The sequence below is a fragment of the Ambystoma mexicanum genome, chromosome 4p (assembly GCF_040938575.1).
Source record: "Ambystoma mexicanum isolate Mex_15411 chromosome 4p, UKY_AmexF1_1, whole genome shotgun sequence".
Classification (NCBI taxonomy): domain Eukaryota; kingdom Metazoa; phylum Chordata; class Amphibia; order Caudata; family Ambystomatidae; genus Ambystoma; species Ambystoma mexicanum.
Genome location: NC_090927.1, coordinates 142458846 through 142477299, shown reverse-complemented (window position 1 = coordinate 142477299; position 18454 = coordinate 142458846). Strand labels below are relative to the sequence as shown.

General features: G+C 44.1%; 1 protein-coding gene across 1 annotated transcript; it reads left to right on the top strand.

The window, feature by feature from the left end:
• Positions 1 to 16064: 16064 nt before the first annotated feature.
• On the top strand, positions 16065 to 17870 carry LOC138452796 (general transcription factor II-I repeat domain-containing protein 2-like). The gene has a single exon (XM_069605139.1). It carries the CDS (start codon positions 16065 to 16067, stop codon positions 17868 to 17870), a length of 1806 nt encoding a protein of 601 aa, XP_069461240.1.
• Positions 17871 to 18454: the final 584 nt, after the last annotated feature.

The following is an 18454-nucleotide window of genomic DNA, read 5'->3' as shown; positions in this document are numbered from 1 at the left end:
ACTCCTCCCTCTCAACATTTTGAACGGGGATACATGGGTAATGCCATTCGGAGTGAGTCTATGTGCTGCTATGGCTTCCTTTGTAGTCTTGAGGGGGTCCATGCCCGAGGCCATTGCAAGTTGGATAGCCCCTTTTATGAACCTGTTCGCCCTTTCCACGAGTCCATTTGCTTGAGGGTGATACAGGGCCGCCTTCTTTTGCTTGATGTGGTTCTTTTTGAGAAACTCCTCCATGTCTTTAGAAACTAGTTGCACTCCATTGTCTGTGACTACTTCATTGGGGAGCCCTTCCCTTTGAAAAATTTCGGTGAGCACCTCTATAACCGTCTCTGTAGTTATGTTTGGAACAAACTCTGCTTCCACCCACTTGGATAGGTAGTCGACTAGTACAATTCCGTATTTGTGTTCTGCTGACATCGCTTCCAGGGGTCCGATAAAGTCTATGCCCACTTTGGACCATACTGTTTCTGGTATCTCGGTGGGTATGAGAGGTGCTTGGCGAATCTTCAATCTTTTGTCGCTGTTTAAACACTCGTGGCATCGCTCTATCATGGAGCGGATTTCTTGGTCCATGGATGGCCACCAATATGCTTCTCTGACTCTGCGGCGAGTCATCGTGTTTCCCAAGTGCCCCGCATGGGCCCTGCAGAGAATTGTGCGTCTCATTCCTGTGGGGGGTACGATTTGATCCGACTTCATGATTATCCCTTGTGTTTCGGACAACTCCTCTTGTACCTTCCAATATGGCCTCATGCCCTCAGGTAGCACCCTTTCATCTGGCCAGCCTTCTTTGATCCATTTTCGAATGGCGGACATGGTTGGGTCTTTTCCTTCTTCTTCTTGCCAGTGCTTTTCGCTGAGTTCAAGATATTCTGGCGTCCTTATGTCCGAGATGGAAGCAACAATGCACTCCCCTTGTAGAAATGGGGTAGCCCTTTCTTTGTTTTCCGGTAATCTCGACATGCAGTCAGCCTGCGAGTTTTTCCAGCCAGATATGTGGTGGATTTCAAATGTATACTCTTGTAATTTCGCGGCAATGCGAGCTAGTCTGGGAGTGGAGGCTTTGGTGCCTCCGGGACTGAGCATATGGATGAGTGGTTTGTGATCTGTCACCAGCTTGAACTTGGTGCCCCACACATAAGTCCTGAAGTGCTCCACTGCCCATGCGCATGCTAGCATCTCTTTTTCGATGGTGGAGTAGTTCTGTTCTGCTTCAGATAGCGCCTTCGATGCAAAGGCCACCACATGTTCGGTGTCACCCCTCCTCTGCGTAAGTACTGCTCCCAGTCCATATGCACTGGCATCAGTGGTGATGACTGTTTCCCACTTGGGATTGAACGGTTGAAGGCACGGGGCTTCCATAATATGTTGTTTTATGGTGTCTATCGCCGCCTTTTGGGGTTCTTGCAACCGGAATTCGGACCCCTTCTTGAGAAGATCACGTAGAGGTGACGTGGTTTCAGAAAATTTGGGTATGAATTTTGCGTAATATTCTGCTAAGCCTAAAAATGATCTCACCTCTTCCTTGTTGGTGGGATTGGGTGCTTTGATGATGGCTTGCATCAGGTTCTGTTTGGGGCTGATGCCCTTTTCTGAAATTTTGTATCCCAGGTACTCGACTTCTTTTACTCCAAACGAACATTTTTCGTATCGTAGGCGGACTCCCGCGTCTTGTAACTTGTTGAGCACTAGTTTGAGAGTGGCATCATGTGTCGGTTTATCACCTGCATAAACTAATATGTCATCCTGGAAGTAAACTACATTTTTGACCTTTCGAAGGAGGGCATCCATCATGCGCTGAAACGCTGAGGCGGCTGATGATAATCCGAAGGGCATTTTGGTAAATTGGAATGTGCCAAACGGGGTGATGAATGCCGTGAGAGGTTTTGATTCTTCATGGAGCTGGATTTGGTGATATGCATTTCGCATATCTAGTTTTGAGAAGATTTTGGCCTCTTTCATTAAAAGTATGAGTTCATTTATGCTTGGAAGCGGATAATTGTCTGTGACGACTTCCAGGTTTAAGCTACGCAGGTCTATACATACTCTTAATTCTTGCGAATGGGGTTTCTTTATGAGAACGACTGGGCTCAGCCATTCGGACGCTTCAATCTCTTCTATCACCCCTTCATTCTTCATTTTGTCCAATTGTTGTTTGAGGGTGTCCCTCGCTGTGGCTGGTACTGGTCTCACTCGGTGCTTGACAGGAATGGCATTCCTTTTGAGGACAATTTTGTGTAGAAAACCTTTGATGTGACCCGGCTCCTCCGAGAAAAGTGCTGGGTAATCGCTCTTGACTACGGTTTCACTCCTCGCACCTATGGATAGGACTTGCTCTTCCGTGCTGGGGTCAAGTCTGATCTTTAATTTGTCTTGGTCATCCCAACCTAGCACTGGAGGCCCTTCGTGGCTGAAGTATATTCTGGTGTAAGTTTCCCTCCCTTTAAATTCGACTTTTCCGTTGATGTACCCTAGTAGTTCAACCGATGCTCCACCGAAAACCGTCGGCTTGTGTTTCGTGGTGAGTACTTTTACTTTTTCTTTCCCGAGCATATCTTTGTATGTTTGTAGGGGTAAGATGGTAAGGTCAGAGCCGGAGTCTGCCATGACCCTTGTCTCTCTGCCGTCGATCTTGATCATGCAGTGTGGCTTTTCTCTCCTGGCTCGTGTACTGTTCACCATGATTACGGTGGGCCTTCCTTCTTCCTCCGACGAGGAATCCCTTTCTGCCACGCGTTCTGAGGTCAGACTTGTGACTTTCTTGTTTCGCCATCTGCACACTATTGAGAAATGCCCTATGCGTTTGCATACTGTGCATTCTTTGTCTCTGGCTGGGCACTCTCTGTCGAACGCTAGGTGCTTTGTGCTGGTGCACCTATGGCACTTGAGGGGTTCTTTCTTGTTGGCTCTCCCTTCTCTTGAATCTGGAATGAACTTTTCTTTTCTGGGACGGAACCCTACTGCTTGTACCTCAGGGGAACTTTGGGTACCTGCAAACTCTTTTCTTCTTCCTGCCGTTTCTTCCACAGCTCTAGCTATTTCCACTGCCTTCTCCAACTGTACTTCTTTTTCCATGATATATTTGTCTTGGACCTTCCGGCTGTTGGTGTGGACTATTAACATGTCGCATATCCGGTTCTCTGCATTGGTGCCGAAGTTGCACAAAGCTGCCAGTTCTCTCAATTTCGTGATATAGTCGTCGACAGGTTCTGACGGTTCTTGTTTCCGCGTGTAAAACCGAATCCTGTGGAGCACTGTGTTTTCCTTACTGGCAAACCTCTTTTCTATTCTTCTGACTGCCTCCTTGAACACGTCATCATCGGCGTCTTCTACCGCAATCAAAGCCAGGCCCTCGAATATTCTTTGTCCTTCCACCCCTAGGGCGTTTAATAGCATGGCTCTGCGTCTTGCCGCCGTGAATCCTGCTCCCCCCATTGCCTCCACATACGTTGTAAACAGGGGCTGCCATTGTGGCCACGGTATAGCAGGCCTACCTGGCGTCTGTAAAAAGGGTGGGGGCGGTGTTGCTCCCTGCATGCTTCTGCGCGGTTCCTGGAGGTGGTCCTCGTCGCCAATTTATGTAGTATAATAAATTTCAGGAGGCAGGAGGCTGTGTGTTGTCCAGAAGGGCTTTATTGTACAAACATAAATTGTCCTTCTGAATGCTGCCAGCGGTGCTGCACTGTTGGATGCCAACGTGGCCAACAACATAAGGGGCTGTAAATGTGGTTGTAGAGTCGCCGGCAAGTCCTGCCGATTTCCCGTGCTCGGAGGAGCCGGGGAGACGCTCCGATCGCGTCCTCCGCTAATCCCCGTAATGCGCGCGTAGCGCGCGGGGGCGGGGCTTCGTCGGGCGCGAGATCTCGCGAGAGCGGGCGCTCTCGCGATATCTCTACAGCGGGCAAATGAGCCGGCACATATGGAGCCATGCCCAGCTGCGAGCGAGGCGAGGAAACGGCCACTCGAAAAACAAAAAGAGGACTAGCCGCAACCGCAGTCTGAAATAGCAATACGGCAACAGTCAATTTCGCAGCAATGAATAATGATAAAAGCACACTAAAATGCAAAGAGCAAGAGTTTAAAATTGTCTTCTAATAGCAAACTGAGAGGCTTTATAGTGGTAGTCCAAAAAGGACAAACCTCACCTCTCCAGCAATGAATGTGACTGACTGAGAAATGTATCTTTTCCCTTGAGATCTGTCATGCATGTAGCGCCTTACCTGTATGGCTATGCATGTAGCCAGAAAGCCTGGCTACCATGGTGCATCCTTTAGGGACATTAGAGAGACTACTTTCCTTGCATCTGCATTCCGCGTGCAGAGCACCCTGCTCAGTAGGCGTGGCTGCGCTGTGACGTGCACACCTTGGTTGTATGTGCATTCTCACCGATCCACAAATCTGGCAAAGCTGAGTACTTGGGAATTTGATGATGTTCTATACCAATGGTATACGTACCAGGCATTTCATGTCATTATCGAGCAATGGTGTGCGCACCTGAACATTTGATGGCAATTCCTAACAGTGGTGCAAGTACATGTTTATATGCTGCGAATGCCCAAGGGCGGCTTGTCCATAAAGGGAGACTGGGCGCCGACCCCCCCCCCCATTATATATGAGTCAGACCAGTGAAAACAGTGAACGCTCCCTCAGCTGTAGTAAGAATGGCTGGCTATAAACTGTACAGGGAAAATTGTTTCTCTTTAACAGTTTGGGTTGCCAAGCATGCATGTCCTATTGGCCATGCAAGGCCAAGGAGGGGTTTTCCTTCCCCAGACTTGCATGCTCCATTTGAAATGCAGCCTGGGGAGCTGCCAGTCAGGATGTGTGTAAGTGGTGCTCCTTCTCCTCCCCGCAAGTTCAGACTACCCGGGGCATCGAGATGTGAGTGCTCCGGCTGAACGTGTGCCTGTCCCAATACCAGTGCCAGTGAATGAGCAAGTGTACCAGGGGGTCACCCCTTCCTCACTGGAGCACCAAACCTGAAGGTACCTCACAGGAAACTGTGGTGACTCAAACCAGACCTTCTTAGGCAAGAGAACTAAGAGAATGGGCAAAAAGTCTTAACCCAGGAAGGGGTGACCCCGGCGGTTGAGAGATACAAATCATTTGAGCTATTTATTCCCCATTTATTTTGGCCCATCCTGTGCAGGTTTATCAGCCTGGCTGGGCCTCATCAGTGACGTGTCTGGGGTTGCTGATTGTACTCCTGTTCAGAGGAGAATTGCCTAGCATTTCGGTGCTGGACTGCCCTTGTGGGTAGGACAAAGACTGATATGCTAATGGAAGTTTCTCCTCTGTGAAGGGTGCAGTGAGCTAAAACATGGTGTTAGACCATCCTGAATGCGGTACACCATGTAGAAAAGGTTATTTGAACCATGTTCATCCGCAGCAGATGGGCTCCCACACTTGTGTCGATTATTGTGTCAGTCAGTTTTCCTCAGCCACTCAATGCCACTGTGTCCTGAAACCACCTTGGTCTCATATGTGTAGTTTGGGTTGCACTCATGACATCTCTGTTACACATGTGCCACTTTCCCGAAATGAGCTGATACACATGTGTATCAAAAGAATTGTTTTTATTCTTGTGTATTTTTTTAACATTTGGAGATATGCATTCAATGCAGCTTGTTCTAAAGCCACTGACTACAGTCTTTCCTTTGCATTTAGTGCATTTCTCACACACATTTTGAACATTTTCGCACTTTGCGTCACTGATGACACAGAGAGAAAACATGTGTTTTTCTCTGTGAGAGAAACACTTAGAGTGCTGAAAATTCAATTGTGAGCTCACTAGAACCATGCCATTGCAGCCATCTAATTTAAATTCAGCAAACATGTAACACATTTTTGAGGCTCCAAGGGGGACAGACTCAAAATTTTACCCGACACAGAGTTCCATGCCATTGGACCGAAAAAGGCCTTCGACACAAAAAGTTGATTTTTTTTTCCTTGCCCATTATTTACACTTTTAACATTCAAGATATACATTCAATGCAGCTTGTTCTAATTCTCCTGAATACAGACTTTTTTGTGCATTTGTCATAAAAATGTTGAACATTTTCGCACTTTCCGTCACTGCTGACACAGAGATAGAAAATGTGTATTTCTTGGCAAAGGAAAGACTTAGAGTGCTGAAAATTCATCTGTGAGTTCACTAGTACCATGCCATTGCAGCCATCTAATTTAAATTCAGCAAAAATGTCACACCTTTTTGAGGCTCCAAGGTGGACGAACTCAAAGTTTTACCCCACACGGAGTTCCATGGCATCGGACCAAAGAAGCCCTATGACACAAAAAGTGAAAAAGATACATATGTGGACACTCCATCTACACCAGTGGTGGGTTCTGAGTTGTACTAACTCCATCAGAAACACAAAAACTATATGTTGCTATATATGGCGCTTTGACCAAGATGTTACTTTTTTCAAAAAGCTGCCTTGCTTGTCAAATCTTCTTCATAAGATCCCAAGTGCTACATATATTGGCTAGCATGCACAGTTAAACTGCAAATATGCAAAATTAAGGTGTACTGGTGTCAAGAGATGTCGGTTTCAGAATCAGTACTCAACAATGAACCGAGCAATAAGGCCTCAGACTGGAATGTTCAAGTTTTCAACAAAAAAAGGTTGTATATATATGTTAGATACATATGCGGGACACTCCATCAACACCAGTGGTGGGTTCTGAGTTGTACTTACGCCATCAAAAACACAAACATTATATTTTGCCTTGATATGAAAATTAGTGGCGGAGTGGTGTATGAGTGGAAGCAGTCATTGCAGTCTCCAACCTTTTCACTTCAATTCCTGTGCAGCTGCCTTGTTTTTGGAGTCCTACCTTACTGTCTACTATTTGCTGGAGGAGAAGCAGTTAAAAACTCCTAGGACCGCGGAGCGGAGTGGTGTATGAGTGGAAGAAGTCATTGCAGTCTCCAACCTTTTTCACTTCAATTCCTGTGCAGCTGCCTTGTTTTTGGAGTCCTACCTTACTGTCTACTATTTGCTGGAGGAGAAGCAGTTAAAAACTCCTAGGACCGCGGAGCGGAGCGGAGTGGTGTATGAGTGGAAGCAGTCATTGCAGTCTCCAACCTTTTCACTTCAATTCCTGTGCAGCTGCCTTGTTTTTGGAGTCCTACCTTACTGTCTACTATTTGCTGGAGGAGAAGCAGTTAAAAACTCCTAGGACCGCGGAGCGGAGCGGAGTGGTGTATGAGTGGAAGCAGTCATTGCAGTCTCCAACCTTTTCACTTCAATTCCTGTGCAGCTGCCTTGTTTTTGGAGTCCTACCTTACTGTCTACTATTTGCTGGAGGAGAAGCAGTTAAAAACTCCTAGGACCGCGGAGCGGAGCGAAGTGGTGGATGAGTGGAAGCAGTCATTGCAGTCTGTGCAGTCGGCGGAGGCAAGGCGGGGAGCTTTGATTTGCCTCTCACATTGCCAGGTAAAGCTGTTCTGAACTGAACTGTGGTCGCTATACTGCCTTGACATTTAATACCGGCAAACCGAACTACATCTCGTCCGTTATCTCGGCGGAACATTGGAACATTGGTAGCACGCACAGTTCATTCAGCTCAACACAACTGTAACCTCGTCTGTGCGGCTGCTGGGGCTCTCTGTTCTTGCGCTCCATGTCATAATTGTTGTTATCGGGGGCGGCGTGTGCGGGGAGTAAGTGGAGCTCCGAGTGGCGACTGCGGGCTTTCAGCCTTTGAGCCGCTCGGCTGCCATGCGTTTTGAATACACACGCGCTGGAACTAACAGACGAGCATTCCTTCGTAAACGGGTGCTCTGTCTAAAAAAAACCTGTGCGGTGTTTGTGGGCTCATAGCCTTTGAGCTGCACGGGTCCTGCTCTTTATCTTTTCTCCCTGTCTTCCTCCTCCCTCTATTTCTCTCGTCCCCCCCGCCTTTCGGATCAGTGTGTTCCATTTGGTTCATACACAGGATCCAACGGACCTATGAAACAAAGGAGCAATTCGTTACATGATGATCCCAGAGCCCCGGAATGGGAGGAGCCCAAAATAGCAAAGTGCCATTCAAGTATGGGCGTTAGAGGCCCTGTGGAGGACATCAGTGTGGGTCAGCCTACGGGGGTGGGGGTGCAGCAGACTCAGATTCAGGCTCTAGTGCATGCGGACGCTTGTCTCCCCTCTGTTTCCACTCCGGTGAGATGTGTCGGGGTGCTGGACACTGAATTGTCTCTAGCTGACAATTGGAAAAAGAGACTTGAATACACAATAACAACAACAAAAATTCAGAAAAAAATCGAGGAGCACTTTGGGGAAAACAAAGTGGCCCATGAAAGAGCAACTCACAGAGACATTGATATGTCATCAAGCCCCTTAAGAAATAATAGACAACCTAATGAGACCATCAAGCCCCCACTTGTTTTGGATACAAGTATTCCTATTTTGAGCAATTTGAATCTGTCGGGTATAGAAACCAATCAAGAATCTACGAGTCTGGTGCAGGATGATCCGCCAACTGAAACATCATCAGTTATAATTGCAAGTGAAACGCAGGAGGCAATTATGGTTGAGGGGACCCACCCGAATGCTAACACATTAAGTGCGCTCAGTTATGTGTTGAATTCGCTGGTCTCTGTCTTCGAGCTTTTGAAAGCTGAAGTACAAATCCAATCTGGCTCCTTTATGGAATTGACAAAAGAGGTGGCTGCACTGGATGGCTCTATAGTGGGTTGTTGCAATGTTATCAATTCAAACATGTTGCCAAAATTACAGATGATGCAGCTCGAGTCTGTCAAACAAGGGCTGGATATCTCTGCAATTCAGAGGTCCATTGCAGACATAAATAAATCAGAAGAGGCTGATAGATCCCTAAACAAAGCTCTACTAGCCCAATTGCAATTGTACAATATGAACCCACAAGAACAGGCGGTGCCAGAACATAAAGAGGGAGTTCCCCAACAAATGGATGGTACATCTCTCTCGGCGTCAACTTTAGAAGAATTCATGAGATTGGCCAATGTGGAAGAGGGTCTTTTTGATGTGGTCCAAGTGGAGAAATCACCCATGGTAAATATTGACGATCCGTTGGACCCCCAAGAGGGAGCAACTGAAGAAGTCAGTTTCATAGGTCCAAACTTAGGTGGGAAAAAACTCCGAAAGAGGGAAGCAAGACGGATAAAAAGACTCAAAGAAAAAAGATCTAAAAAAAAAAAAAATCTGGAGAAAAAGTCAAAGAACCAATAGAGAGTAAAACAAAGTAATTCAGAGACTAACTCATTCCTAAAAAAATTGGAACCTCTAATCCTTCAGTGGTGGAGGAGGACCAAGAAATTATTGAATTGGCATCTCCGGATAGACCACAGGTAAAGAAGGGGGGCGCAAAGAAGAAAGATAATCAAGAAAGACCTCTACAAGTTACTCACAAAGCCAAAATAAAACCATTTTCCAACAGAAAAGAGGCGAATTACAGTATGTTCTCAAAAGGATCACAAACAGAAAAGCCTCTGGAGAAACAAGATGTGGTCCAAATACTGTCAAATCCGAAGAAGGGAGTGACCTTGGCTCCTATTTTTCTGAAAGTTAGATCAAATACGGGCCCTAACACATCATCGAATGAGGTTGAGCTCGCGATAGCACCAAAATCTAACATGAAGATCGCCCCAATCTTTGTGAAAAAGCATCCGGTGCAAAAAAAACTCTTATTGTCAAATGATTCAGAGTTGAAAAAGTCTCAGAATGTGTCCAAGAAAGTTGCAACTCCATCTTATTCACCTTTAGATGCATTGGTGAATGAAATTTCGCAGATCAGGCCACAGAGGTTGCAACATCAAACTGCAGTGCCTGTAATTAGAACAAGTAATCTCAGCGAAAGTGTGGACACAACCCCAGACAGCAGGGGGGAGGTTAGGTCCCATAGATATGAAATAAGGAAGGCAGTAGATGCCTATATGCAAGGGCATTTTATTCCTCCACTTGTATTACCAGTTCCGACTACTTTGCCTTGCAGATCTATAAATAGTGACAATAAAATTGTGGGCTCTTGGGAGCAAGCCTCGAGGGACATTGAAACTGGGGGGTCTGTCTCTGTGAACCCCGTAGTTGTGACACCTGACATTGCTTCTGTAAGTCCCGGAAGAGACCTTCCGGTGGTGGTCACTCCTGCGGTTGCTTCTAAATTGGCTTCACGATCACAAATGAGCTTACCTAATGATTTCTCTAAAGAAGTATTATCGCTCATCAAAGATGCTCTGGGTGACTTGGGTCCGAATTTGAAAGATAAGAGTAGGGTTGCCTCTGGTAAGCCATTAAAAGTACAGGAGAGCATGGGAACTGAAAAAGTTATTCCTCGGCCGGCTTTGTGTTCCATGATTCTGAAATGTAGGCCCGCCCCATGCACTCAATATGATTTGAACCGAAGAGCAATTTTGGCAATTTTCTCTGATATTCAACTATTAGAAGATATTACATCTGCAGATTTGACTCTGGTTGAATTCACATCTAATCAAAATTTGAATGCAGTACGGGTGTGGATGCAATCTAAAGTGATTCGCAATCTTGTATGGCAGGCTAAAAATTCTCTGTTCGATCTGGGCTTTCTGCTTAGTTTAGAGGTGGATAGTGTAATAAATCCAGTCGTGGCAAGTAGTATGGAATCTGTGGCAAAAGCTAAACCTATGACTCTGAATGTTCTAGAAACAAAGCAACAATCGCAGGAGAGGAATTTTTGTGCTTGTAGTTGTAATGCAAATTCAAACTAGCTAATCAGCCCCTCAAACTCTATTCCCCTTGCTTTGGTCAGTTGGAACTCGCGGGGATTTAAACACCTGTTGAATAATGACGAGAGTGGTTTAGGCAACTTTGATGTAATTTTACTCCAAGAGACCTGGTTAATAAACCCTACAGTTTGGTCAGGATACCAGATACATCTGAACCCAGCCCGGAAAGCTGTAGCAGGTAGACCTTCAGCGGGTCTTGTGGTGGCCTTGAAAGATGGACCAGGATCCTCATCAAAACTTTGGGCAATGCCAAATGCGCATATGTTGCTTGTTAGGGCGGTGATCCATGGTGTTGTGTATGCGATTTTGAACATATACTGGAACCCGGTAGCCATCTCATCTGAGTGTTTTTTTAGGGATCTCAACAATCTATTTGATACAGTGTCTGCCGATGAAAATATTGTTTACTTCATCCTAACGGGAGATCTGAATATGAATTGTCTGGTAAATAATGGTGTGCAAAAGAATGAAAGACTATTGCAGTGGAAATCTGTAGTCGCTCTTAGAAATTTGCAAGTTTTGAATGGAGCGTTTAATTCGGATATTCCGCCAGCGCCGACTTGGAAGAGAGGAAATTCCTCTTCAACAATTGACTTCATTTATGTAAATTCTGCGCTATGGACAGCGATGCGATCTTTTTGTGTGACTCCAACCATGGCAAGTGATCATAATATGTTGTGTGCCAGTTGGCAAGTAGTGGTAGAAGCCACTGACAATAAGCCAAAGACATCGAAGTGTGGATATTTAGTGGTAAATGGTGGGAAGAACCGTTTATGATGGACGGAGAATGCCTTGATGCACTTTAATCAAATTCTATATGACTCAAACAACTTGAATAATTTGCAAACGTCTGACATAGGCCTAATATATAGTAATGTCATGCAAACGTTCAGTCAACAAAAGATATCTAATTTGCAAAGAGAAAGGCATCTTCATACTTTTGATAGAGCCATATATATGAGGAAAAGAGCATATTGTGCCGAAGTGAGAAGTCTATCAAGGCATCCCCTCTCTGTCAGAATGGTTCTCATTAAAAAAGTGCGTTTGGCCTATAATAACTGGCTGAAAGGATATCGAGCCTCCCTCTACCAAAAAGATGGAGCTATTATGTTATCAACTTTAGCTGAGAAAAATATATCAAAAATGTGGGCCTTACTAAATCAAGCGAACAACGTCCACCAATTGGATTTACAAATAACAGCAGTTGAGGTGCGCCAGTGGGTGGCACACTTCCAACAACTGTATGCATTACCTACAAACATGAAGCCCATGCTAAACCCTCAAGAAGAGTTGAGTTTTTGGCTCTGCTTTGATCAGAATGAAATAAGGCAACTAATTATGACCTCAAGTAATTCACACACTGTGGGCCCTGACGGGATCTCAAACTCTGTGATGAAAAAGCACCCTGAAGTGTGGAGTTCCATTCTTTGTAAAATATTTTCTGTCATAAATAAACATCAAAAATTGCCTAAGTCGTGGACTGAAGCATTTACAGTTCCTATTTACAAAAAAGGTGACCGTCAACTTCCGATGAGTTACCGTCCAATCTCCTTATTGGATGCTCCTGCTAAGATATTCTGTAGAATCATATTAAAAGAGCTTAATGAGTGGGTGGATAAAAATCGGCTAAGGGACCCTTTCCAGTCTGGTTTTGTGAAGGGCATGGGCACGATACCAAACATCTTGGCCCTGACAATGATACAGTCTGAACAAGTTGATGGTGGACTCCCTCTATACTTAGGGTTCATTGATTTTAAATCTGCCTTTGATTCTATAGATAGATCCATGCTCCTAGCTAAACTTAGGCAACATCAGTGTCCCACATCTCTAGTAAATCTAGTGATGTTACTACATTCAACCACATCTATGCGAGTGAAACTAAATATGGAAGGAAAATTATCTCCAGCCATTCTTACACATAGAGGGGTGAAGCAAGGTTGTGCTCTCGCATCGTTCCTGTTTAATTTCTTCATCCTGGATTTAGGTCCTGCCTTAATGAACTGTGTAGTAGATGCGCCTCGTATAGGTCGCCAAAAGGTTGCCTATTTACTATACGCAGATGATTTGGTTTTGCTGTCTCGTACACCCATTGGCTTACAAAATATGCTAAACCAACTAGGATCTTACGCAGTGGCAAATAACTTAGTCATCAATACAGCTAAATCTCAAATACTAATTTGCAATAACAATATCTCTAAAAAATATCATCTAAAATGGTCTCTTCAAAACTGTGAACTTGCCGAAGTTGTGAAATACAAGTATCTTGGAGTGTACATTGAACACAAAAAAACTTTAAGCACGATGACTAGTGAAATTAGGGGGAAATTGAGTGCCTTGATATCCCATTCGAAAATTCTCCTAAGAAAATTTGGGAAGTTCTCATTGAAACACATTGTGTCTTTTTATAAGTCCAAGGTAATACTGATTATTCTGTATGGAGTTGAGGCGTTGGTGCTGCAAAATCGCAAGTTTTGGGATAGCTTAGAAGCTAGATATTGGAAAGCTGTCCTATCACTTTCGCCTGGAACACCATTGGCAATATTACGATTCGAATTGGGATTGGTGTCTCTGTATGCTCACTTGGTATGGAAGCAGTGTGCCCTTTTATGAAAAAATGCTGGATGGTTTAGAGAAGCCCAGCTTCTTGAATGTACTGGCCCAAAATCTATTAACAGCAAAAAATGGCATATCAACGAAGTGGAGAAATCATATTCTAAATGCGGCATCCGATGCCTCTGTATCGATTGAGCTACTTTTGACCAATCCTGATCGCGCAAAAAGTAAAATCTATCAAGCTGATTGGATTGGTAACATGGAACTTTGTACAAGACTTAAAGATTTCAATTATGATGCATTTGGTATTTAAAGATATGGTGTTCTATCTGAGTATCTGTTGAAATTTCCGTCACATGCATGCCGACAGAAATATCTAAGATTTAGACTAAATCAGTATGAAACAAATGACATCTTGTTTAGAAGGAAAGTAATATCAAAGGAACAAAACTTCTGTTGATATTGTCAAATTAAGGACCAAAGAGAAACGTTACAACATCTTGTAATTGAGTGCACTGCATTACATGATATGAGAGTTAAATGTTTTGGGAAAAAATTGTCTGTTCAGAGCAATACAGATCATACACAAATATGGAATCTTTTATTCTCTAACCCGAGAATAACTATACAGATTGCAATTGTACAATTTTTAAATATAATATTTCCTGAAACTAAAACTTGATAACTGTGAAGAGTAACCAACATGTGACATGTAAGTTGAGAGAGACTATATATACATATTTGTTGTCTCAATTTTGTACAATTAGGTTTAAGCCATTTGTAAGTATAGATGTCTGATTATGTTTTATGAAAATGAACGGAATATTTGAAAAGTTGGTTTACCAGCTATAAAAAATAAAAAAAATAAAAAAAAATAAAAATTAGTGGCATCTTGGTCAGAGCGCCATATACCAGTTATTGAATGAGACCTTTTTTTTTTATAAAAATGGTCAAATGTATGAATTTACTGCAAACTTTTATTTTCCATGAAAAAAGTGAAAAAAGTTGAGTTTTGTGTAAAAAAGTGATTTTACATGTTTTTTTCACCAGACTAAGTTTTTTTGCTCAGAATCATGTTAGGCTTTGGGCAAGTATGTTTTTATGATTTTCCCTCTATCATCAACAAAATCCTTTGGAGGGCACAAGCATCACATGATGCTCACTGAAAAAATAAACCCTCAATATTTTTATACAAACAAAGTGGGGTTCAGATGAATGCGGGTGTCCTAAAACATTAAAAAACACTACTTATTTTTCTGGGCTTGAGTTGAAGGTCAGGTTGAATGGTTGAATGGTTATTTCGTGTATAAGTGGCTGGGGCATAGGAAAGGGGATCCTGCTTGCAAGAGCTTACCCAAGCAAGCCATAGTGAATAAAGTAGATATGCTTATACAACCTTGACTGGGCAGCCCCTTTTATCATTGGGTAATAATTGTATTTTTGCTGTGTTGCAACTAACCAACGACCCACGACCTTGCATAGATAAGCCTGCTATTTTGTCCAAGGAGGTTTAAAATGTAATTGTGTATCCAATCTGTTCGGATCCCTTCTGGTGTACTAGAGGTATGGGGCTGATTGATGGTGTAGAAACCGATATTCATACCTGGACCACTGGTGCACCAGAAGTTGATTTGTCACATTGGTGGCAAGCCGTTGGATCTAGTTGGAGCCTTGTGCACAGCTTAGTCACCCAATGATAAAATAACTGTTGCAGGCAATTTTTAGATACTGCTAGGTATTTGTAATAATCAGGGATCTTGACATCGAGACTATAAAAGACATGACGAAGGATGTCTTGCGCGTCCTATGTCAAGAGAGGGGACTTCCCCACAGCACTAAGGTTAATAAACCTAAACTGCTGGTCAGCCTCCAAGCTTGGGTAGAAGCAAGGGCAGTTGGGGAGAAGACCCCATGGGTCGGGCTAGGCCCTGTGTACCAGAACGGAAAATACCTTCGGGAGGTGGAATTGGAAGATGATGAGGAAGACGGCATGATCAGTGTTTCACACCAACCATCCCGCCGGGGTGCAAGCAAGGTTTCTCAACACTCTAGAGCAGTGGTCCTCAAACTACGGCCCGCGGGCCAAATGCGGCCCACGGAGCGCATTTACCCGGCCCGCCGGGTGTTTTAGCCTCAGGACATCCTTGTGTTTCCGAAAGATGCTTTCGGAACACAAGGATGCCTCTGAGAAGTCCCTGTGGCCCGCGTTTACTTTAAAAACGCGGGGACCGCTGGGAGTAGGCGCACGCAGCGACGTCACTGACGTCCCATGCGTGCGCACGCCCATGGAAACCGAGGCGGAGAAGCGGAGAAGAAAGGACGCGCGCTGGAGGTAAGTGTTTACCAGCGGCGCGTCCCTTCGGTGTTCTGACCACCGGTCCTGCTATGGCCGGAGCAGTGGTCAGAAGGGATGTCCCGATACCAGTATCGGGACTGATACCAGGCATTTTTATGGTATCGGGGACTCGTTTAGAGTCCCCGATACCATGCCCGGTACATAAGCCCCGCAATGTGGGGGGAACTATACTGTCAATGTAATGTGGGGGGAACTATACTGTCAACGTAATGTGGGGGAACATACTGCCAGCCTAATGTGGGGGGAACTATACTGCCAACCTAATGTGGGGGACTATACTGCCAGCCTAATGTGGGGGAACTATACTGCCAGCCTAATGTGGGGGACTATATTGCACCTAATGTGGGGTAATGTTGTTGGTATATTGTTTTTATTGGTATTTTACTAATAGCAATTTGGAATCCCTAGGAAACAATGATGTCAAGAAAGATAAAAATTGACTCGGAGTGTAGGATATTCAAAGAACAGTGGATTTATGATTACTTTTCCATACAGTACAAGGAAAGAGCTGTGTGTCTGATATGCCAGAATATAGTGTCTGTGTTCAAAGAATACAATTTGCGTCGACACTATGAAACTCAACATAAAGATAAATATGATTGTTTGGTCGGAGAAGTGAGAAAAGATAAAATATTAAAACTGAAAAATACATTGACAGCTCAGCAAAATACTTTTGTGAAGCAGAAGCAGCTAAATATTTCATCACTGAGAGCAAGTTTTCAAGTTGCCAAGCTAATAGAGCGCACTGGCAGACCATTCGTGGAGGGAGAATTTGTTAAAGAATGCCTTCTTTCTGTTGCCAAAGAGATGTGTCCAGAGAAGGCCGATTTATTTAGTACAGTGAGTCTTTCAGGACCTACACTTACACGGAGGATTGAAGAAATGGGAGACAATCTGTATCAGCATTTGCAAAACCTGACAAAAAAACTTTCCTATTTTTCCTTGGCACTTGACGAAAGCAATGATGTTCGTGATTCTGCACAACTTTTAATTTTTATTCGTGGGACGAATGACAATTTCGAAGTCACAGAAGAGCTTGCTGCACTGCAAAGCATCAAAGGAACAACTACAGGAGAGGATATCTATGAAAAGGTTTGCCAAACTTTGAATGGTTTGGAGCTGGACTGGGCTAAACTAGCCAGTGTGACAACTGATGGTGCTCCTAGCATGGTGGGGTCTAAGAAAGGAGTAATTGCTCGCATTAACCAAGAGATGGACAAACATAATTATTCTCATCCAATAGCCATACACTGCCTCATCCACCAACAAGCGCTGTGTAGTAAATCACTGAAGTTTGACTCTGTTATGACAATTGTGGTATCTTGTGTTAACTTCATTAGAGCTCATGCACTAAAGCACAGACAATTTCAGGAATTTCTGTCTGAGCTAAATGCTGACTATGGAGATGTTCTGTACCACACAGAAGTCCGTTGGCTGAGTCGAGGGAGAGTTTTGAAACGTTTCTATGACTTACTTCCACAGATTACAGCTTTTCTTCTTTCAAAAAACAAAGAAGTACCAGAGCTCAATGATGCAGAATGGAAATGGCACCTTGCCTTTCTAACAGATGTAACAGAGCTACTCAACAGTTTCAATGTGCAACTTCAAGGAAAAGGGAAGCTCATCTGTGATATGCAATCACATGTCAAAGCATTTGAAATAAAATTAGGCCTCCTCATCAAACAAGTGAAGGAGGAAAACTTCTGCCATCCACCCACAACTCAAAATCTGTTAGCGGAAAAACCATTGGTTGCATTCCCAAACAAAACATGTGTGGATTCACTAGAAAAATTGCAAAAGGAGTTCCAATTTAGATTTAAAGAGCTTCATCTCCATGAACAGGACATACAGCTTTTCCGTAACCCATTTTCTATTGACATTGAAAATGTGGATACAATTTACCAAATGGAACTGGCTGAACTGCAGAATTGTGACTCTCTGAAGGACGCATTCAAGTCAAGCAGCCTTCATAGTTTCTATGCATCTCTCCCTTCCGAGACATATCCTCATCTCAGGAACCATGCACTCAAAATGGCAACCATCTTTGGCAGCACTTATGTCTGTGAACAGACTTTTTCCAGAATGAAACATCTGAAATCTCCAACCAGATCTAGACTAACGGATGAACACTTGCATCACTTGTTACGACTAGCAGTGACAAATATGGAACCGGACATTGACCATCTCGTTAGCCAAAAGCAGGCCCATAGTTCCCATTGAAATACTGGTAAGTTTGTTGATTTAACTTTACTTGTTCTTCATTTTAAATATTGTATTTATTGTATTTATTCCCGTTTTGTTTCTTCACTTCAAAATAAGATATATGCAGTGTGCATAGGTATTTGTTCATAGTTTTTTTTTTTAACTATAGTCCGGCCCTCCAACGGTCTGAGGGACCGTTAACATGGCCCCCTGTTTAAAAAGTTTGAGGACCCCTGCTCTAGAGTGTCAGAGAGTTCATGGGCTACTGCGGCATCCCGCAGGTCCCAGGCCTCACTACAATCTCTAAGAGACCCATTAATTGTGCCGGCTGATAATGAGGTAGCGGCTAGAAAGCCCCTGCTCATGAAGGGTAGACTAGCGCTAGAGGAACAGAAACAGTGGGACAAGGTCACCATAGAGCTGTGCAAGCTGGCCCTGGAAGAGAAGAAGGAGGCCAACAGATCCACCTCTAGTGAAAGCAGCGGTAGTGACTCAAACCAGAGTGCCAGGGATAATGTTAATGTTAAAGGTATTTGTACTGTGGGGGGGGGGGCTGTTGCGCGGCTGAAGAAGATGGCCGCCACCTGAGAAGCTCAGGTGAA